The sequence below is a fragment of the Megalops cyprinoides genome, chromosome 12 (genome assembly GCF_013368585.1).
Source record: "Megalops cyprinoides isolate fMegCyp1 chromosome 12, fMegCyp1.pri, whole genome shotgun sequence".
NCBI classification, from domain to species: domain Eukaryota; kingdom Metazoa; phylum Chordata; class Actinopteri; order Elopiformes; family Megalopidae; genus Megalops; species Megalops cyprinoides.
This window is the reverse complement of record NC_050594.1, coordinates 18,751,191-18,773,051: the sequence shown is the minus strand read 5'-3', so window position 1 is coordinate 18,773,051 and position 21,861 is coordinate 18,751,191. Positions and strand designations below refer to the sequence as shown.

Here is a 21,861-nt window from a genome sequence, read left to right as displayed (position 1 = left end):
CTGAGTTAGTCATTCCCGTTTGGTTGTCTTGGCAATGTGCTGCCATAGACAGTGTCAGAAAAACAAATAATAACCATCCACAAGGCATAATACACAAGCAGAGCATGCTGCACTGTGCAGACACTTGGTGAAAATAAAGGAAGGACTTTATGCAAATGCTGAGTTACTGTATATTATTTGGGGAAAGTGTTACTGCATAATAAGAAAAAATGAAAAAGGACTTGTCCTCCACTCATACATATGAAACTAAACACAAAGTATTGAGAATCAATTCATTACATTTATTAAGTTTACAACAAAAAATAAAACAGTTAATTGTTGCTCACTCCAATGGTAGTCTATTTGGTGTCAGTTTGGTGTTACTGTTATGACACTGCGCATAAAACAAGGAGGCAAAGGGCTTTGCAACTACTGAATTACAGGGATCAAAACCAACCCCCAATTCCCCAGGCTTCACATTGTCTCCTCTTCTGATTGGGATAAATGAGTCTCTCTCTGCTTTCATTTCCTCTCCATCTTTCTAACTGTACAGTCCTGAGTATGGAGGGGTGGGGGACAGGTTTAAGGGACAAAAGGGTGTATCACAGGAAGTTAGGACTACACTGAGTTTTCATACTGGAGGAAATGGGTTGTTACAGTTACAATGAGTGCATCAGTCTCTCTAAGGGTAAGTCTCTGTCAGGTGTGGCAAGGAGGGTGCAGCACCAAAGAACCCTGAGAGAGGGGTGGAGTCAGGTTTGTTCCTCCATCTCTCTGCGGGCCCTTTTAGTAGCTACGCCCAAACAGCGTGTAGAACTGTGCTGGCTCCTTCCCGCTCACACACATCTGCCCTGGTGCCAGGGTCTTCAGTGGCTGGAAGGGGATGCACAGGCTCTTCGCTCCCATAGAGGGGGCACCGGGCTCCAGGTCCTGATCCCTGATGGGAAAGAAGAAAGAAAATGGGTGAATTACAACAATGGTGCACCTGCTCATGTGTAAGAGCTCACAGTCACATATCTCCCACCAAAATATTATTGCTTCAGAGAGACCAATTCCAAGAAATACTGGTAGTTTCTTGTTCCAATATTAACAGCAACATTTTTACACAAACATGAAAGAGTAATTTATGTCTATGGTAACTCTTTTAGCATGTGTTAATGTTTAATGTTAGGAATCAAGGCAGTAATAGTGACTTACTTGGCTGTGGTCTTCTTAATCCAATCCTCACATTCAATACCTCCACAGAAGGGGATTTGAACAATCTGTAGCAAATCAAAGGAGTACAACATAGCAACAAGCTTAGAACATATGTACAATGTCAATCACTGTATTCTACCTGGCTGGTAGCCAGTCCCAGACTGTCATCAACAAACTTCACAATCCTTGCATTCCCCTGACTCACCTTGCCCTGGTCCAGTTCCTTCTGGAACTGCTCCATGCTGTCAGCCGCCACCATATGTGCCTTCAGATCATCTGAAGCCCTGCGACATGCACACATGACTTACTTCACTTCACAACAGCAGCTGGCACAAAGCACCCACATTATCACCACATTTCCAATTACTCAGAAATCTTGGCAATGGTCTCCAACATGTCACAGCTGAGAGGAGTACCATGTGTGCGTGTGCGTGCTTGTTTATGAGGATGTTACCTCTGGAACAAGTTGGTCTGGATGTCCTCCAGTAGCTGTGAGAGTCGGCTCTCAGTGTCAGCCTCAGGCAGGGTGATCTTCTCGCCCGTGTCCCTCCGCACTGCCACACACTGTCCCTGCTTCAGATCCTTGGGTCCCACCTCCAGTCGCACCGGCACTCCCTGAGATGACAAGAAGAGTTCCGAAACAGGACGCATGGAGAAAGGGAGACAAAAGCTACAAGAACTCGGAAAACCAACCCACAGAAGTGGAACAAAGAGATGCCACAACAGTCATTTCACATTCCCAGCACTCCCTCATGGAATGACGGTAGTTAGCAGTGTCGGGTCAGAAGGAAGCTAGGCCTTGTTGGACTGCTTTTACCTTTAGTTCCCAGTGGTTGAATTTCCAGCCAGGGGAGTAGTTGTCCCTCAGGTCAGCCTTGACCCTCAGTCCGCTTTTCTGGAGTCGGGAGAGGTACTTGGAGCACTGAGCCAGTAGAGCGTCCTTCTCTGCCTCAGGAAGAGAGGCTGTGATCCCACAGGGTATAATGATGACCTGAGGGAAGAGAATAGAGAAGCGACTCAATGGGGGAGGTGGGAGGGAAGCACAAATTTCACACCCAATTTTCCCACCCAATCACTGCACTTAACCTTTCAGCCCAAATCTCTCCACTGTCCTCTTCCATCTTTCCCTAGTCCTCCACACCAAATAAATCCTCACACTGTCACCATCTGCCATCCTCTCACAGACTCAAACCCACTCTCAAAATCTCTTCACTGCCTCCCTGTCCTTACCTGAAGACATGCCACCCTGGGTGGCAGCACCAGGCCCTGGTCGTCTCCATGCACCATGGTCAGAACACCAATGGTGCGGGTGGTGATGCCCCATGAGTTCTGGAAGGCCAGCTGCTTCTCGCCAGGTTTCTTGGGGTCCTCGAACATGATTTCGAACATGCGCGAGAAGTTCTGCCCCAGGTGGTGGGAAGTGGCACCCTGAGGGAGATGGTGAGATAAGGTACTGCTAAAAGGACATGAAAACTGGTTGATCTGAGAAATCTTGAATGCACTGCCCAACACACACATTCCACACTGACCTGAGTCATATGAAATACCTGTTTTTCAGCTTACTGGGTTTGGACAGAAGTACAAAATGAGTGCCTAGCGACTATAAAAACATTTCAAACAGTAAACAGGAGGTTACTAAAGCTTGCAATATGCCAACATGCCCAATCTGCCCCTTGAATTCCTTTGTTTGGGAGTGTCTCACTCTACAATGAATCAGTATACAAGGGTCAGAGATATATCCAGTTCAAGCCAGCAAAGTACTTGGCAAGAGACATTAAAACAGGCCAAACAGGCCATGTACCATGTTTGGTACCATGTCAACACCATAACATAAACTAATGTTTTTACAGATCAATGTTAGATTCTATATTCACATTACTGTAATGCAGAAATTACAGTATTATCAGTCTCTACGATAACCATTAGGCATTATTTGTGTCCTACAACAATTACTGCTTTATGCATGACTGGTGCTGACTTTCAGCTCCATGTACTATGAATCATACCGTGAAATCACTCTGAATGAGCGCCAGCCCAAAAAACAAAAAACACAATAATGCAGAAGTTCACTGTGCTCTTGTCCTCTGTGACCAATAGTTGTACCTCTTTCAGGCATTGGCCTCTGATCACAAACAAAGCCATTCATTTTGAAGAGATAATCCTATTGGCAGTTAAGCCCCAGGGGAATCTACATATGATGATCGCTATAGAATCTGACAGCTCAACCAAGAAGAGCAGGTATGGCAGGTATTGTTAATTTTTTCTAAACTGTTATATGGTCCATTACGTCCATAACATGGACAACAGTTACCCATTCCACAGTACATACCACATTGGTGATTGGTGCATGTTTCAAGAGAAGACTATTGTATTATTAATATTGACTGTATTGTATTATTAACATTGGTTTGGTTAGCATTTCATATTGGGCATTGAGTAGAGAGATTCGGTTTTTAATTTAATTATTAATCTCTACTCAGATCCCCCCACATTTAATTACTTGCTTTATGTTTGCATTGCTTCCTTTGACAGACTGAAAGTGCAGAATGAGCCTTTGGAAGATGAAGTTCATCCTTGGATCCTTTGAGCTTCCGTTGGGAAATATCCTATTGTTTCACTTGTGAACAGCTCTCACAGGTGTGGGCCTACCTGGATGGCTCTCCCGCTGGCAGAGATGTAGGCTTCCACAGTGGTGGTGTAGTCTCCTCCTGCAAACTTCTCCTTCTCAGTCTTCCTGCCCTTCACCACAGGGATGGCCATCAGCTCCTCGTAGACACGAGCATACAGGTCCAGGATCTGCAGCACCTACAAGGAGTGAGAGACACAGTGGACAGTCAGCCCTCCTGAGGACCCCATTCATCATCTGAACCTGCAGGGGAGGAAGGGACTGAGCAGAGGAAGGCCTGCATGGCATTCCGTTGACTGAGACAATAGTTATTGTTCCGCTTAAGGTACTTGGATTGTTAGTAACTGCTTTGTGGAAGGAAATAAAAAACCTGTTTGTCCTATAGCCTGAGAATGCGAACAAAGCATACAGTACCAGTCAAAAGTTTGGACACACCTGATTGACGCACATTCAAAGACATTTTGATCTAAAGACTTATGCTTAAACGCTTGAAATGTTTGATTTGTTTAACACTTTTTTGCTCACTGCACTGCAATCCCATTTGTATCATTTCATAGTGTGGAAAAAATGTGGAAAACAGTAAAATAAAGAAAACCCCTTCTATGAGTAAGCGTGTCCAAACCTTTGACTAATACTGGATTTCAGATAAATCTCTCACCTCCTCTGCGGCCTCCTCTTTAGTGGCAAAGGCAGTGTGTCCCTCCTGCCACAGGAACTCTCGGGTTCGCAGGAAGGGCTGTGGGTGCTTAAACTCCCATCTCTGTCAAGGAGACACCAGGAATGAATGGAGGGTGTGAGAGTATTATTTCATATAAAAACAGTTTCAAATTCAGTAAATGGATGGGGTAACCTGAGCTGCAACTTATGAGCTGATACTGACCACAACGTTGCACCACTGGTTGAGTTTGATGGGCAGGTCTCTGTGTGACTGCACCCACTTGGCATAGGCTGGGTACATAACTGTGGTGAAAAGGAAAAGGATGTGGTGAGAGAGAGAGAAATATGCAGAGTCATGCTCCAACATTTTCAAGCATTTGTTGGCTTTTGTCCGGAGATATTTTAAATGATTCATTATATTGCTTGGCATAAGTTTGTGCTTTTCAAAGTCGGCTTTTGTGCCTTGAGATCCAAAATTTGACTATTTGTAATGCTTGAGGCATTACAGCAATGTAGTTGTCACAGAAGCATGACGGGCAGGACCCTCTTCCATAGTTGTCAAAACTCCTAAAAGACAAAAACCTGCTTCACTGCCCCCTTCTGTACAAGTGTTGCCTTTCTGTTTTTGCTGGGGTGTTACCTTGGTGCAGTGTCCATCTGTAAGAGAACAGCCACACAATCCATTCCTAACACTATGACCACACAGCTTTGGCCTGGTGAGGATGTGTGCTCAGAATGAGAGTGAGTGAGTTGTGGCACGGACCTGTCTCACTGGTCGGTCTGACAGCAATAGGCTCAGCCAGCTCTGTCTTCCCGGACCGGGTGACCCAGGCCACCTGTGAACACAGACACACACACAGACTCTGCTGTCACTCCTGACACTCGGTAACAGGAGGAACCATTTCACCAATGATCCATTTACTGTAACCACACGCACACACTGTTAGCCGAGCGGGAAGAATTGCTTTGCAACAACATCTCCATGGTATTTCACAGCCCTGCTTTATTTACCCAACCCCTGCTTCTTTCACTCTCTCCCACAAAAGAATCTGAGCTGCGTTAGATTTGATTGTCAATGCTTTTATATTTGCCCAGTTGTGTTTTTCTCTGACGCTGCCTGGACAAGTAACCCACAAAAGGAGCAGAGGGACATGAACCATAGGCTTCACTGAGTGTACACTCCACCCTACACCCCTTCCATCCCAGTCACCTCAGGAGCGAAGTCTGCGATGTGACTTTTCTCCTTCTCCAGGGCGGCCTGGGACACGAACATGGGGAAGTAGCAGTTCTCCACTCCCAGCTTCTTGATCTCAGCATCAAAGAAATCCTTAATGGCTTCCCAAATGGCGAAGGCCCAGGGCCGCAGCACGTAGCAGCCGCTCACATCGTAGTACTCAATCATCTCGGCCTTGGTGATCACCTGACCATGGGAAGGAGGGAAGAGTCTCTACTGTTAGTTGGTGGATGTGGGAGGCTTTCCACTCTCAACACCAAAACTAATGAAGGCTAAATGATCACAACTTATTTACAACTTACATAGGCCTGTGTTTACATTCTGTGAATGTAGAATTACTAATGCAATTGACTTTTACAAATAGAATTACCAAAAGAAGTTGATTTTAAGTTACTAAGTACTGTTTAATTGTCATTGTTGGCACGTTGTACAGAAGTAGTTAATCAAAAAAATAATGACAAAATTATGATAATTGTGACCACCATGATAAAAATGGAAAGGTAGTGGCTCTACAGGTACTACTTGATGTGACAGCATCAAGCATGATGTGACTACTTGATGTGACAGCTTCCTCTGTTTTCCAACTTGATCACCAAGTACTTCATACCTGAGAGTACCAGTCAGCCAGATTCTCCTCTTTCTTAGCTTCCAGACCCAATCTGCAGTCAAAAAAGACATTTCAATACGGTTAAAACATTTTTCCTGGTACAATGAGCACTTAGACACAATCAGCTGGTGTTTGTGCCAATCATAACATGTCCCCAGCCAGGGGGGGAAAACTTCAAGCCGATCGGTCACACCCATATCAAATGTGCTCCGGTAATCAGTATGTGTGGAGATTCCAGCAATTAATGCCAGGGTGAAACCGCTGCAACGAGCTCCTTATTTTTGACTTTCGTTTCTGACCTGCAGGAACACATCACGTGTGTTCGCCTCCCTCCAGCCCTCTGCGGTTCTCACCGTGTCTGTTTCTTCGGGCCTTGGCCTTCGCCTGCTCCACCGGCGCCGCAGGAGCTTGGCTCCTGTCCCTGAGCCGGCTTGTCTCCTCCACGCTGCTTGCGCCCGCCTCCTCCGCCCTGTTTCTCAGACTTGTTCTCCCTGTCCTTTCGGCTCTTGTCCTCGGCCCCAGTTGCCCCTGCTGCCGTCACTGGGCGGTACTCTTCTCCGGTCAGGGATTTGTACTGGGCCTTGAGCTCCAGCAGAGTCTTCACTGCGCCGTCCACCTGCTCCTACAGAGGCACATATTCATACCAAGTCCATACCTGAATCTATTTCACTGTGTGCATCCATCCATTGTAACTGCCAAGAAAAAGAAACTAGAGTTTCCTTCACTCACTCACTCACACCAAACTCTCCCTCACACCAAACTCTCCCTCACCTTGGGGGCTTTTTCTGATTTTAGTTTCCTCACCAGCTCCCCCTGCTGTGCAACCTGAGAAAACAGCACCTGTGTCTGAGGGGAGGAGCTGGACTGGGTGGGGGCGGGGCTAGCCTGCACAGGAGCTGAGCTAGCCTGCACAGGAGCTGAGCTTGCTGGGGGGGCCATGCCTGGCTTGTAGTCCTGCCCGGTTTCTTGCTTGAAGTCTGCTTTGAGGGCCAACAGCTGCTTCACTGCAGCATCTATCTGGTCCTGAAGGAAATAGTGAGGATGAAATAAGAGTTTGAAGTCTGATGATAAATTCATGAGATGAGTATGCTCTAAGAGTGAATAAAAGCAATCAAAAACCTGTGCTCATTCTATCTCTGCTTTGGTGCTGCCTCTGCTTAAAGGTTCTAGTGGGGTAAGCTGCAGCAGGCTTCACGAACCACAGTTTTATTTTTCTGTGGAGAAAATTAGATATTGACTGACAGCACACAAGAGCCCCACCGATAATGTGGTTCAAGAAGCCTCACTTTTAGCCTGTAAAAGTGCTGAGTTGGGCAAGGGCATTAATGGCCTATAATATTGCCAGATAAGCTGTCTGACCTCAGCTTTAAGAATTAAGAGCTACTTTACTGCAGCACCTATTCACTCCTGTAATGAGAGAAGGGATGGGGTTAATGTCAAGTGCTTAAGTCTATTCCAGATGATATAAGAAAAAGCTTGAATATCGTAATGCCCTATAATCAGTTCTGCAATTGATTTTACACATCAATATTAATTTGTAGAGGTCCATTACAGATTCTTCAGTTTCCTAACAAATGCACCAAAGACACTGATGAATTTAACTGGCTTAACAACTCCTTTTTATGTTACAAGTCTCAAGGCCACGTTTTGGGGAAATCACAGAATTACACTGCCATGCTTGTGAGGCAACTCTTTCAATCATACAACAATGATGCTGGCATTTGACAGGGCATATATATTCATGGGTGCACCTTTATTTTCAGCCTAAAAGCTACCCCTCTTAAAGATGGAGGCAATGTCCGAGATAACCTATTCTGTGCTGGAAGTCTCACCTTGGGAGCCTTCTCTGCTTTGAGCTTCCTCACCACCTCTCCCTGCTGGACCACGCGCTCATAAATGCCAGAGGGGGCCTTGGCAGGGGCTGGGCTGGTGGGTGCAGCGGTGGGGGTGGATGGAGCCATCCCTGGTTTGTAGTCTTGCCCGGTGAGCTGCTTGAATTCCGCCTTAAGAGCCAGAAGCTTCTTTACTGCAGCATCTATCTGGTCCTGGAGGAAGAGAAAGAAAAGGATTATATTGCAGTTAGTTATAAACTGAGCTTTACAACACAATTTCAATCTAAAATACAAGACCTCTAGGCAGTAATGAAAAATTTTAATTAGTCTGCTTATTGGGTTGAAAATCTGCACTTCGACACAGTTGATAAACACCAACAAACAAAGTTTCACCAACATGTAACCGTGTACCTTCGGGGCCTTTTCTGCTTTCAGCTTCCTCACCACCTCTCCCTGCTGGGCCACCCGCTCATACGGGCAGGAGGTGGAGTTCGGGGCAGGGCTTGAGGGCACAGGGGTGGCATCCTTAGCTGCAGGGGCTGATGCGGGCGGGGTCATGCCTGGTTTGTACTCTTGTCCCGTGAGCTGTTTAAACGCTGCCTTCAGGGCCAAGAGCTGCTTCACTGCCTGGTCTACCTGGTCCTTGGGTGCTTTACTGGCCTTCAGCTGCCGGACAGTCTCTCCCTGGGCCACCACGGCCGCGAACACAGATGCTGCGTCTCCGGTGCTGCTGGGGGCGGGGCTGGGCTTTGATTTTGCTGGGGAGGCGGGCTCTGCTTTTACCTGAGGGAGGGGAGGGGTAAGGTAAGAGAGCAGGAGGAGACTGATTTTCTTGACACAAGCCAGTCAGTCAGTTAGTCAGTGTCCACACTCACAGGTTTGCTGGCAGCCTGGCTCTTGCTCTTGTCCTTGGAGCCAGCAGTGGGCATGTCTTTAGTGTGTCCGTCAGGGACGTACAGCAGCACACAGGGGCTTTCCTTGCAGCTGTGGGGGCTGAGTGGAGACAGCACGGGAGTGTGTAAAGCCAACCTGACCAATTAAATGGTTTTTAGCTGAACAGAGCAGAGACTATATTGGCATCTCCCAATAGGAATAAGGCATGATCAGGTGAATGTACCTGACTGGCTCATAGGGTTGGTCACAGATATAGAAGCCCCGCCTCTGCAGCTGAATGATGTCACCCTTCTTCAAGTCTTTCAGACAAGGATCCCCTAACATCTTCTCCTCCACCTGAGAAAGAAAAAAAAAGGGAGTGTTAAGAGAATAAGAGAAATCAGGGACTGAACACTGAAGACAGCATTTGAGGACATGCATGGTGTTGGATCATGTGGTCAGAGCCAAAGGCACCAGTTTAACTAGAAGTTTAACAACATGAACAGGCATTTGCTGCCCTGTGTCATGGAAGCAAAGCAAAAAAAGTTTGCCTATCCCTCCCTTTCTCCACTACCCCTTCAGACCTTGCTGTTCCTGTTGATGTAGTCCTTGAAGTCATCGTCCTTGCCCAGCACTGGTTTGGAGATGAGGTGCTGGTAGCTGATGCAGACTGTGGGGAGGACAGGGGCACTGGGGGTGTCTGCCAGCCACGTGATCTTGGTCGTCTTCTTGTAGTCCGTGTTCTCCAGGTTCAGACGTCCCTCCAGTGATGTGATCACCCCACTGCTGTCTCTGTCATGCAGAAATGAAAAAACTGCTTTACAAAACAGTTTATGAACTATTCTTTCCAATGTCAATTCACATTGTCCATCTATGTAAGTCATTTGGTCTCAGCAAACTGACCAGTACCTGTGGATTTTGGTGATGATGATGTTGCCCCAGTTGATAAAGGTGACGACCTCTCCCTCTGTAAAGGTCTCGGCGTCCGCCCCATCGATCAGCACCCTGGGTCCGTACCACACTTTCTTCATCCCCACATCAGCATTCTATAGAATACCGGTTCATGCAGTTACATGTCTTGGGTTTTGCTCCACATCGTCTCTGTGATATACTCTCAATCCTTTGTTCTTAACACATACATATAGTACAAGAAATAAAACTGCAAGTCATCCTCAGTATTTAAAACTCCTGGACTTAGCCTTCCAAGCAAGAGGCAGTATATTTGTACTGCTGTCTTCTACCCAGAAAATATTCTACATTTTTCATATTCAAAACCAAGTACTCACAGTCCAAAGCTAAGCCAATCTTATGAAAGGCTGTACACTGTAGGGACATGCTTTCAAGAGTTTGTGCAAAATACCCCTTAAAAGAGCAGAACTACAAAGTACAACACATTGCACCAGACGGTATACCTTGGGGTGTCTGGCTACCTCCTTCATCTCTTCTTTTGCCTCTGGTATGGAAATGGGAACGACATGGGATGCCAGGAGGGCTGTGAACCTGGGGGCCACAGGGTCAATCACCTAGAAGAAGGGAGCAAGGGAAGGGGGGGTGGGGGGTGGTGGACAAAAATAGTGGCAAAGGGGAGAAAATGGGGGAAAGGGGGGGGGGGGGGGGGGGAGAGAAAAGACATGAGTCAGACACACAATTCCTAAAACAAGAATTAACTCTATCTGCAATCTGATGACCACAACAGAATGCAGACACACACACACAGAGCTGTTTTGAGCAGGGCTACAGTTTGCCTATTTTGCAGATATATACTCTGAATGTAAGGATAAAGCTTTCTGGATGTGAAGTCCAGTGAGTGTGAGGTGATGGATGAGAATCCCAGCGAGAGGAAGGTACTGGATGTGAACTCCAGGGAGAGGGAGACATGCTGAATTTAACCCAAAGGGACAGTGAGGTGCTGGGTGTGACCCGCAGAGAGACAGAGAAAGTGAGGTGTTGGATGTGAGCTCCAGGGAGAGATAGGCAGTGAAACAGAGAAACTGACCCTGCTCATAAACAATGCCAGTAAGCCCACCAAGCACAAGAGCAGGTAGGAGGGGGAAAGCAAGGGTGTGATGGGAGAGACAAAGTGCGCTAAAATGGACGCTTAAGAGGAGGAAGCCCACGGGAAAAGACTGTCCATGCAGTGTTCTGAACATAGCAACCCTATCTGATGTGTTCCAACAAAAGGCCTCTTTATGTCCCTCTGGTAAAGCTGTCAGTGAGTTCACTCACTGAGTTCAGTCACTCAGTCAATACAATGTAGTTAGTTGAGTGAAAGTGAAATAATTTCCAGCTATTTAAAGTTAACTGTCCCATCAGCCTTAATCAAAAAAATTACCTCATGGACGAAAGTCCATTGCTCTAATTTTCATCATCATAACCATCACCTTTAAACAAGCTGCCAATAAGGGAAGTGGCTGTACTGAATGAGATAACAGCGCCAGCACAACTAACACCAACTCACTGCAGGTGTTAGCATTAGCATGTGAGCAAGGCTCAGGAGAGTTTGTGAGAAGAGTTAGAGATCTCTGAATGTCCCTGACAAATGATCCCTGCATAATTTCTTGGGGAGGAGAGAGTGGGGGAGGAGGAGACACACAGACAGACAGGAGGAGGAGCAGGAGGAGGAAGAGGAGTACCTTTTTACAGCTAATTGGCAGCTTGAAAACAGAAGAGTGAGATGCAGTTTAATGTTAGACACAGGAGATAGAGACTGAGAGGTCAAGACAGTTCAGACGGGACATACAGCACATTCCTAATCACAGCCCTGTAGTCTCTGCCCTCACCTGCCTCTCACAACCCATCCTACACTGCAGCGGCGCCTTCTGATGATGTCATGCGCTGCCTAAAGCCATGCAAAGAATGCTTCTGCAGGGCTACAACTGACCTAAGTGATGCGAGGGTGATGAAGGGAAACAAAGGACAAGCGCAAGGAGGAACAAATGCAGGAAAGAAAAAAAGTCTCTGGAATGAGCCACCTGAAAGTAGCTATAAATTGCTTGCTCTTACAAGGCAGATATGAATCCACAGGTAATAAACGTTAGTACATGGAGAAGGCAGATTAGCAAGAATTGACCACATGAGGAGGCAGACGAAAGCATAATTCCTGTCTTTAGCAGCTGCTGTAATGGGTGTACATGAACCCTGGAATGGACGACAGGAGAAATGGAAAGACAAAGATGAGGGAGGGAGAGGGGTTGGCAGGAAATTATGCAAAGAGGGAGAAGCCATGCAGCCAGGACCAAGACCTCTGGTCATGGTGGAACTCAGGTTTCGTGAGCGTGGTCAGGGAAGCTCTGACTAATGAACTGAGATTAATGCAGCCCACTCAAACAGTGACCGCACGGTGGCCACGATCACACTGTTCAAACCACCACATCCATATGAAAGCTCCAACCAGAGCACTTATGTACCCTACTTAATCTGCATTCACTTTCTAACTGCATTCCACTTCCTCTTTCTATTCATGGTTGTTTTCACTGCTGTTAACTTCTGACCCTACTTGTCCTCATTCTGGTTTATATACTTACCCTGCTGTGTGACACTGGCATGCAAAACACACTACAGCTAAGATGATATTTACTTACCACTAAATTTGGTTATAAACACACATGAGTGTGTGTGTGTGTGTGTCTCAGCATCATTCTGCACCACAGTAAACATATCTGACAAAATGTTCTGTTTATGAATGTATGACAAAACAATAATTTGTTAAGTATTAAGGTATTAAAACAATTCTATGTGTACATTACATGAATGGTTATGGTTTAAATGTGATGTCAAATTGCAGTCTTTAGTACTAGGATAAAAACCACAGAGGTACCCTAACCACATTATGTTCATTGTTTTTGGGTGTTAAAGGCAATTTAATCTCTGTCATATACTGATGTTGTTCACATGTGCTTGTACATGGCCCACATATTTTGCTTGCTTATGTGGTTGCACACAGCAACATTCCTATTTTATTGTTTAGCTCAAAAGCTGAAGTGACAGAAAATGCCTGTAGGCCAGTGTAAGCTGGTTTGTGCTCCAACCTCTGCTCTTTAATTTCAGCCCAACTATTTACTCAGGAATATTTTGATAGATGGTTATATATGCCTATACTTAAATAGGCATTAGTTGCAGTGTATGTAATAAAAAAATAATGTAAAGGAAAGACCTTATTGGACCAATAATGCCTGGGTAATCTTCTGAAACTAAAGTCAGCATAAATATCGACTGTGTCAGGGTCTGCTAGCTGATGTATAAATCCATGAAAATGGGGGAGGGAAATCTAAAATTAACATATCTTTGCAAATCAGTCACAGCCCAACTGGGCAAAGTGACCATACTTATTGACCCCCTACAACTCATTACAGAAACTAAATCCAGTTGAAATTCACTTGTAAATCGCTTTGGATAAAAGCATCTGCCGAATGAATAAATGTAAATGTAAAATTGCCAGTGGTTACTTTTTCCTGAATCCATTCATTCAGCAGGAGAGTCTGAGCTGACCCCAGTACAGTAGTGGTGTGGGGATGTGCTGTAGTGATTCAAATAGGCTTAGGAGCCTGATGGACATGGGGACATCAGGGAAGAGGGTAGAGGACATTATGAGGACCAGTCCCAGAGTCCCACTCATCCGTACCTTCTTGTTGAATGCCCAGATCTTGTCCCACTCCATGTTGACCACAGACCTGGATCCACCCTGAACAGAGACAGAAGTAATGACAGACACATGTAAGAGACGAGCTTGAACCCGGCAAATGTGTACAGTGCTGGTAGGGTATGTGGTCTGGTAACCAGCTCAACTGTTCTGCGCCATTTACAACAGCCAGTTTCACACATAACTAACTGGTTGACCAGCAAAAACATTACCACTTTACCGTAACCATTGAAACCTACCCAACTGGAGCTTGAACAGTATTTTCGGATCTCTAGAAAAAGTGCCACTTTAACTCATGAATATCAGCGCACGCTTACAAACCAAGCACACATCTGGCTGAATGTTTGGGCCAAACATACCTTTTCCCTGAGTTTCAGTTTCTCAAAGGAAGTAAAGGAAATCCTTGATACTCTAAGCCATTCACCCTTGATCACTGTAAGCAATGGCCTAACAGCCTAACTGTAATTAACCACATTAGTAGTGGGACCACATTTCACATACTGACCTGTGCAGCAATGAACTGTTTGAGTCCCTCCACAGTCATGCCTCTACGCAGAACGCCACGGACTGTGGGGAAACGTGGGTCATCCCTAAACAGAGCAGAGATTGAGCAGACATGCTCAATTAGACAACTTAACAGATGGCCTTCCTCAACAAGAAGCATATACCTATAGTTTCTCATCAATGTGTACGGCTGAATCAGTGTTTTCCCATCTATAAAATGCCCACTTGCATTAATTTTAACCCCTATACATATCACATGACTTCAGTATCCATTTTCAAAGCAAAATTTAAAATGAAACACCCGAGGCCTTTGCAAAAGGGGACAGCTGCAATGTGGGACACTGACTTGCAACCATTAATTCCACAAGACTCTCAGCACCCCTTACCATCACTGCAATAATAAGAATGACTTCTCTCCACTAGACAGAAAATTATTGCAATAAAACTGTGTGTCACCTCATTCTGTCAGAAAGCAAGTTAAATTCCACTTATTTCACTTATTTATTAACATTCACTGTCACTTTTCCCACTGTATGGCATCAGACATTAGCAGATTTTTTTTCACTGTATGGCAGCAGTCTGTATGCCAGCACTGCCCCTCCCCCACACCCCCCATCAGTCCCATTTCCCAGATCAATGTCTTGTTCCTGACTGCCAGAGATGACATCAGAGGAGCTGCTGCGGATGTGCTGGAATCAGAGAGGCTGAGCGTGAGCCTTACCAGCCATCCACCAGGCCCTGGTCCACAAACCAGGTGAGCTTCCTCTTGGAGAGCACGGTGTTGTTGAGGTTGAGGCGGGCGTACTCCCAGATGTAGGGCTTGCGCAGCCTCAGGGCGTTGATCACCCAGTAGAACTGCTCGTCGCGGTCGTGGTACTCGGTGGTGCGTAGCGCGTGGGTCACTCCCTCCAGGCTGTCCACGATGGGGCAGGCGAAATCATAGGTGGGGTACACCCTGCGGGAGAAGGGGGACAGAGTAACAGGCATATAATCAGGACTTAAAAACCCGGAGGCTCATCAGGAACTGAATTCACTCTAATTCAGTTAACTGGCTAATGACAAATTCAACAGTGCAGTACAGGATCCTATAATCCTATGGTACGGGATGGCTTCATAGCATAAAACATGTTGATGTGAAGGGAGGGAGATGTTCTGACCTTAACACAGCCTGCTGCCTTAAAAGTACATATGCTATCAAGTCTCCTTCTAGGTAGGTGGGGGCAGGGAGCAAGATTGATAGTGCTGCAATGGGCTGACTTGTGGGTTCCCACAGTGCGAGTGTATGGGGCGGGGCTCTGACAGTTGGTGCAGAATGCTGCAGTTTTAAGTGCTGAGCTGCCGGCTCCTGCTTTGTGTGGAATGGGAGATGATCTGGCAGTGGTGCGCTGGGCCGCCGTTCTGAGCACTGACTTGTACGTGGATCCTGTGCGCGGGTGGGGCGTGTTCTTGCAGCGGTACAGCGTGGGGTCACGCAGGCAGCCGTTGTTGGAGTTCATGTCTATCTTGGCCCTCATGCAGCAGCTCTGGCCGTACTCGGTCCCCGCCTTCATCTCCTCCCACATCTTCATGTTCTTCTCCACCGCTGCAGGGAGTGAGAGAGAACAGAAGAGCTAAATTGCTGTGGCGACCGGTTGTACGGCGCTCTCGGTGAATGGCATGCGTGTGCATGTGCGTGCATGCTCATATACGGAGCTTGCTGCGTGTTTGGGTGTTCACACTCACAGTTGTTGCGGTGACGGGACTCCGCCCTCTGCTCTCTCTCCTGCTTCATGAGGTCAGGCGGCGTGTCATCGACGTAGGCCTTGCCCTCCTGCAGCAGCTGCTCGGCCATGCGCAGGATGATGGGGAAGTGGTCGCTAGTGTAGGTGAACTGGTCCGGCTTTATCTGCAGCATGGCCACGTCCTCCAGGATTACCTGACACACACACATACACACAAAGTGGAGCGCTTAAGTCTTCTTTAATTAGCTTTCATCAAGACAAGCACATACTTCACCTGTATTTCATCTAGTAGTCACCAAGATGTATAAATAAGATGTTAATGATCAGAAATATGTTCTGACATAAGAAGACATTGTTCTTGATATGGCTATCAGGTAAGGCCAGTATTTATTGCAATGTAAAAATCTGTTTTTTCTGGTTCTGAAGAGGGGAGTGGAAGGACATTGAGACAAGAAGGGCTCCACATTTCACACCTTCTCGAAGTCCTCCTTCTCCTTCTCGGGGTTGGTGTCATCAAAGCGCATGATCAGCTTGCCCTTGAAGTTGACCTGGTAATGTTGATTGAGGAGAGCAGCTTTGGCGTGGCCGATGTGCAGATAACTGAAAAAAGGTAAAGAGAGAGATGATCGAGCCATGATTACAGCGCACAAGACACCCCCAAATAAGCATAATAGAACAATTTTCTAACAGAAGAGGGCTGTGCTAATAAAAAGCCAAGGATGACTAAATTGAGGATCAATTACTCAGATCAACACACCTTTAAGTGAAACTGCAAGGTTATTAAATAAAATCTGAATATTACAGGTCAAATGTATGTCCTATATATTCACAGCAAAACAACTTAATCATGTCACCCTGTCTGAGTGAGGGGCTGAATGCCTTACCCACTGGCCTCTGGTGGAAACCGAACTACAACCTTCCCCATCTCAGCACCAGGAAGCTCCACAAACTTGCCCACATCCTGCTTCTTCTCTTTCTCCCCACTCTGAGTGACAGGAACATGAGCAGAGCAAAAATTATTATGCATTATATGACACAATGTACAAAAACTGGGACCGCCTGGGCTAATTACACTTAAATATAAGAGTGGGTGGGGCGTGTTGAGTTTGGGGGCCACTGCTATTCTTACCGTGCCATTGCTTGAGGCAACCACACTCTTGGCCCATTTGTTGCCCACAGCTGTGAAGGGAGTCTGGGACTCCAGGAAAGAGAACCAGCGGCGGATGTGAGGGAATGGCCCAGGCTTGGCTTGGACTGCCTGCCACCCTGCACTTCCTGTGAGAGGGTGTGAAAGAAAGTGCACACAGAAGGGCTACAGCTCGATGTTGACATGAGGTTTCAGAGTAAAAATGCAAAACAGTGATAGAAAAAAAAAAGAGAATAACTGAATATGAGACACTGACCTTTGAGGGCAGCCCATACACAGAGGTCAGCTAAGGTCAGGCTGTGGCCCACCAGGAAGGTGCGCAGAGACAGGGCCTTGTCCAGGTCCTCAAAGGCTGCAGTCAGACTAGACTGGCCGGAGATCCGCCGTGCACTGAACTCCAGCCAGTGATCCACCTTGGAGGAAAAAAAAAAAAAAAGAATTAAGAGTGGAAAAAAAGAGCACGAGAGCAAGAAGACAAGGAACAATGGAAAGAGGAAAAGGAACAGAAAGAGAGATGAGAGAATACAGAAAGACAGACAGTGGACAATGGAGGGATAGATGAGGAGAGAAATAAGGCCAGGAGGTTAATGCAATTATGTAGAGTTCAACCCCCCCTATTTGATTTCTGTGGCCAAAGTTAGCTAAGAGGTAGGCTATCCACACCACTTGTTAAAAGTAGCTTGTTGACATCCTTTAGCAGCATCAGAATGATGATAGCTGTTATTTTGAATGGACTCTACATTGCCACTCAGCTCTTGCATGTGACCTGCTCCTCCCTCCTGCAGGGCGGTGCTCTCACCTCAGTCTGTTCCATCAGGTTGGAGCCATACAGGCCGAGACTAGGAGCTACACGCACCAGGTAGCGGGTGATGGAGTTCACGTCATTGAAATGAACGGAGCTGAGGAAGACAAATACAAACAGGTTGAGGAAGGGTGTACAACAGCATTGCCTTAAACTCTAAAAGAGCGCTTAATGTCCACTCTGGCCACAGTCTATTTCAGTCCTCACTAGGATTAGTGGAAGGAGTTTAATATTCAAAAGTTTTAAAATATCTCTGTTTTGCCCTAATTGAGATCAAACACAATGAAAAATGTAAGCTTGTGTATCACTGCTGAGTCATTATTACTTCTGTTGAAGACTTCATAAAAGATGCAAAGAACCCCTTTGCTTTGTAAAGCATAAGCATTCCATGCCACTATTTTGAACTACCAGAGGGAATATTTCAGAGGATTCATTTGGTAATATGTTCACAATGCACTGTGGTGACAGTAACTACTTAAACATTTTATGTGTTAATGACATACAGGCCAGGTGGAGTGCAGGCTTCCTCTGTGGATACTCACTCAGAGATGCGCAGCATGGTGTCTTTGCCCTCCTCCACTGACACATTTACACTGTTCTTCACAAGCTCTGTCACCAACAGCGGCCCTACAGGCAGACAAAGGTACTGGAGTGAATGCTGCACCACTGAAAATATCTTAAATATATCTTTAAAAAATCAATTATTTCAACAACTATGACTTGGACAGATTTGGACTTTCTTTTGTTCTAGTAATATTGAGGGGCCCAAGGAGTCCAAAGAATCTAAAATTGAGATGGTTCTTTTTTCCAGTCAAGAAAAGTACATTTACTAAATTTTGTGGTCTCATTTTTTGTTAATATCTATTTCTTTATTATAACCAAGTTTGTCCACTAGATGGTGGTACCTGGAGCTGGTCACTTGAAAGACAGAATAAACTTATTAAATGTAATTCTTCTAGAAGGAAAAAAAATTCACCATCACAATTTTGGACCAAAACAATCTGACAGGTCTTCAGAATTTAATTTGAGGAATACAGCTCCACCCCACTTGCAGACAGGGAAATTACATTATATGCTTTCAATTAAATGTTAATATTATGAATCCAAATCAGAGTCATAGTTTTGAAAACTGAGTTTTACAAGAAACATCAAAAAACAAAAATCTGGTCAAAATTAGTTTACTGTTATCTATGCAACCACTGAACATTTTCACAGAATAAATGATTGAGGGACAATTCTTTTTAATCACCCTATACAATCTGATACAATTGCAGCAAATTCTGAGAGAGCTGGTGTTGAAACCTCCGCTCCTAAGATCATTTGACATGGAAGCAGTCCCCTGAAATTAGACTTTGCATACTTGTCTCGTAACTAGACACGTGTGCGGCTGGCTAGAAGAAACAGGCCCAACAAGTCTGGTAAATTAGGCTGCACTGAAAGAAGCTGCTAAACACTCTACAGACATTCATGCCCGTCTCCATACTGTGCTATTTCTGCTTCCCAACCCACAACAGGTGCAACACTCAATTTGGATTAGTTATTAGGCAAAACACATTAAAATTAAGCCTATCCACCACCAGGCCCCAGCTTCTTTGATTAAAAAAAATCCTGTTGTGGAAGACATACTTTTTGAATGGTTCATGAAACACAACCCACAAACTATTACCAAAATTAAAACAGAATAAAAAACTAGTATACATACAGTGGAAACTGGCAGAGTATATTTAGACAAAATACTAGATTGGAAGAGCAGACTGGAACTTGCTAACATTATTATGATGATTTTGTCGTATGGATTATAATTCTGAGTTTACCATCCAGAAACTGCACTTAACAAATGCACTGTAGAATACATGAGTCAATCAGAACACAAAAAACACGCATTCCTAAAGAACACCCAACTTTTTGAAGCTGAAATGCAAGTTCAATTCAAGGATTTTTTTGCATTTCACAATCCAATGAACAAAATCAAGCATGGACATCAAGGGATATGAGAAACTAATTCTGGCATGGGGAACCAGCACAATGGCCACACCCATAGCATGAAAATGACAACAAATTTTGTCAATCTGAATTAGTGAACCCTGAGAATGAGTGCAAATTCAACAGAAACATTAAATGAGGAATGGAAAAGCTAAAGGAGGAAAAAGCATGAATGTAGTGAGAATCAGAAATATCTGAGGGGAAATGTGTCAAAATGGAAACGTACCTTCAAAAATAAACGTAAAAACAAAAAAGAAGATGTTTGACATTCTTTTTTCTCCAACGACATTAATTTCCCCGTAATCCATATTCCTACATTAGCCTACAATGTGTTGTCCTCTCACCACAAGTTTTTAACGGTAATGCATCATTGTCACTGACAAAAAAAATCAGCTGACATGTTATCAAAGGCAGTGAGTTTTTTTTTCCCTAAAAATACCTGCCCTCTGTACAGCGGTGTCAGTATGGGGCAATCAAAAGAAGAGGAAAGAGCAATACATTTTCCGACATTTTCCGAGAGCACGACTCAACACCAACATCATCACCTCACGTTTGATCACAAAGTAGCCAAGTGAGCCACCCAGGCCATTGGCAACATGAACTATGTAGAGAGAGACAAGGTATTTCGTCAAGCTACAGCAGCAATCAGCCATCTCAGAAAATGAAATTGAAATGGAAGTAAGCATATCTTGATAAACCAACAAGAGACAAGACTATTTAAGCGTTCATTCTAGCAGATTATCCATTTTAGATAGCTAGCTAGGTTGGCATCTTGAAACAGCATTTCCATTTGCAACTTGCTTGCATCAGCCAGTTAATCCGGTCTGCAACACAGGGTGGCGCAGTTTAAATGGTTCGAGGAAAACAACACACTCAAGATCACTAAATGTAAGGTTTAGTTTGGTAACTATATTACAAACTACGTAATTTACAACCAAATTTAGCGAGCGGCTACGGTATGTAGCCAGAAGGCTTGCTATAGTGCCAACACGACCAACAGCTAGTTTTCTAAATGGTGAGATGAGATGGGGTGACATGCAGCGAGGTGGTTAGCTAACCAGTTCAAAGTAAAATGCATGCTCCTTTCATTGCCTGGTCATCATTGTGGAACTAACTATTGTAACGACTCTACCGTTCAATAATATTTTTTCAGTCTTCCATGATACTACACAAATCGACAAACCGATTGAAAGATGACTACCCTCTCGTCGACACTCAAGCCTTGACAATCCCCACTAGCAAGCTAGCTAGTTGGCCACCCATGCAGTTGCATGCGCGTACCCACACTCAGCAGACAGTTAACTAGCAAACCAATATCGCCGGTTAAATGTGCACACTTACCCAAAGGAGGGTTGCCGGCATTAATGGTAAGGGTCAAAGCCATGCTTGCTGTTCCTTGGGGCTCGCACACAATTTCAAGACCTTCCTTCAGGCTTTCCTCCTAACAGTCCAGCCACACGACAAGCCACGCAGCCAAGTCACCGAGCCGCTTCCGCGCTCCGCCTCTAAATTACACCCCCCTTAAAACAGTGGGAGGAACATAAAGGTTCCAGACACGCAGACACTGTGAAACTTTATTTAAAATGAACACAACACTGATTGTGTGTTTAACTGTACTGTTCTGACAAATCAAGCTAAGTGATGTGTCGGAAGCAAATTCATACGTATAACAAAGATTATGTAGTATCTTATGCCTCTTTGTGTTATCTCATCCACTCAGTGAGTTGGGTGACAGTCTTTCATTAGACGCCTGTGGGATCATCAAAACGAAATATACTGAACAAGCATTCGGAGGAGAAAGAATCACCGTCAGTGTTTCGTTGATGTTTTGGCTGTCAAGAGTTGTCATTATTTATGGTCAGATATGCTCTGACCATAAATCTGGAGCAATGGGAGCAACTACGTATGCAATGGCTTCTCTTCAAAAATGGCTCTGTCCTGAAACGTGGCAATACATTCCGTGTGACAGCCTTAAAATTGTTCAGCCTGGTTGTGTCAGAGCATAGTTAATGTGGGTCTAATTCCATTTAACACTCTTGAAATTTCAGTATCATATCTGG

At 45.1% G+C, this 21,861-nt stretch overlaps 1 protein-coding gene across 2 annotated transcripts; it reads right to left on the bottom strand.

The window, feature by feature from the left end:
• Positions 1–323: 323 nt before the first annotated feature.
• On the bottom strand, positions 324–21,293 carry eprs1 (glutamyl-prolyl-tRNA synthetase 1). Of its 2 annotated transcripts, XM_036542395.1 has the most exons (34): positions 21,143–21,293; positions 18,361–18,445; positions 17,816–17,915; positions 17,273–17,429; positions 16,999–17,144; positions 16,754–16,854; positions 16,343–16,469; positions 15,871–16,063; positions 15,559–15,730; positions 14,870–15,103; positions 14,150–14,234; positions 13,627–13,686; positions 11,639–11,659; positions 10,418–10,528; positions 9,915–10,051; positions 9,590–9,797; positions 9,250–9,362; positions 9,008–9,125; positions 8,544–8,915; positions 8,133–8,345; positions 7,072–7,323; positions 6,654–6,922; positions 6,301–6,352; positions 5,670–5,879; positions 5,223–5,295; positions 4,683–4,762; positions 4,461–4,562; positions 3,826–3,981; positions 2,407–2,604; positions 1,994–2,167; positions 1,631–1,791; positions 1,382–1,460; positions 1,177–1,241; positions 324–916 (listed from the first exon to the last, which is right to left on the bottom strand). In XM_036542395.1, the coding sequence occupies exons 1-34, from the start codon at positions 21,183–21,185 to the stop codon at positions 766–768; spliced, it is 4,818 nt and encodes a 1,605-aa protein (XP_036398288.1). In that variant the 5' UTR covers positions 21,186–21,293; the 3' UTR covers positions 324–765. The 2 variants fall into 2 exon arrangements, with proteins under 2 accessions (XP_036398288.1, XP_036398289.1); XM_036542396.1 differs by lacking the exon at positions 11,639–11,659.
• Positions 21,294–21,861: the final 568 nt, after the last annotated feature.

Bases quoted from the DNA above. Each gene is read 5' to 3' on its own strand.
- eprs1 (XM_036542395.1), bottom strand. From the start codon at position 21,185: ATGGCTTTGACCCTTACCATTAATGCCGGCAACCCTCCTTTGG. The intron at 18,446-21,142 runs GTAAGTGTGCAC...GTCTGCCTGTAG, and splicing joins TGCCGGCAACCCTCCTTTGG to GGCCGCTGTTGGTGACAGAG. The intron at 15,731-15,870 runs GTGAGTGTGAAC...CACTCCCTGCAG, and splicing joins GTCCCGTCACCGCAACAACT to CGGTGGAGAAGAACATGAAG.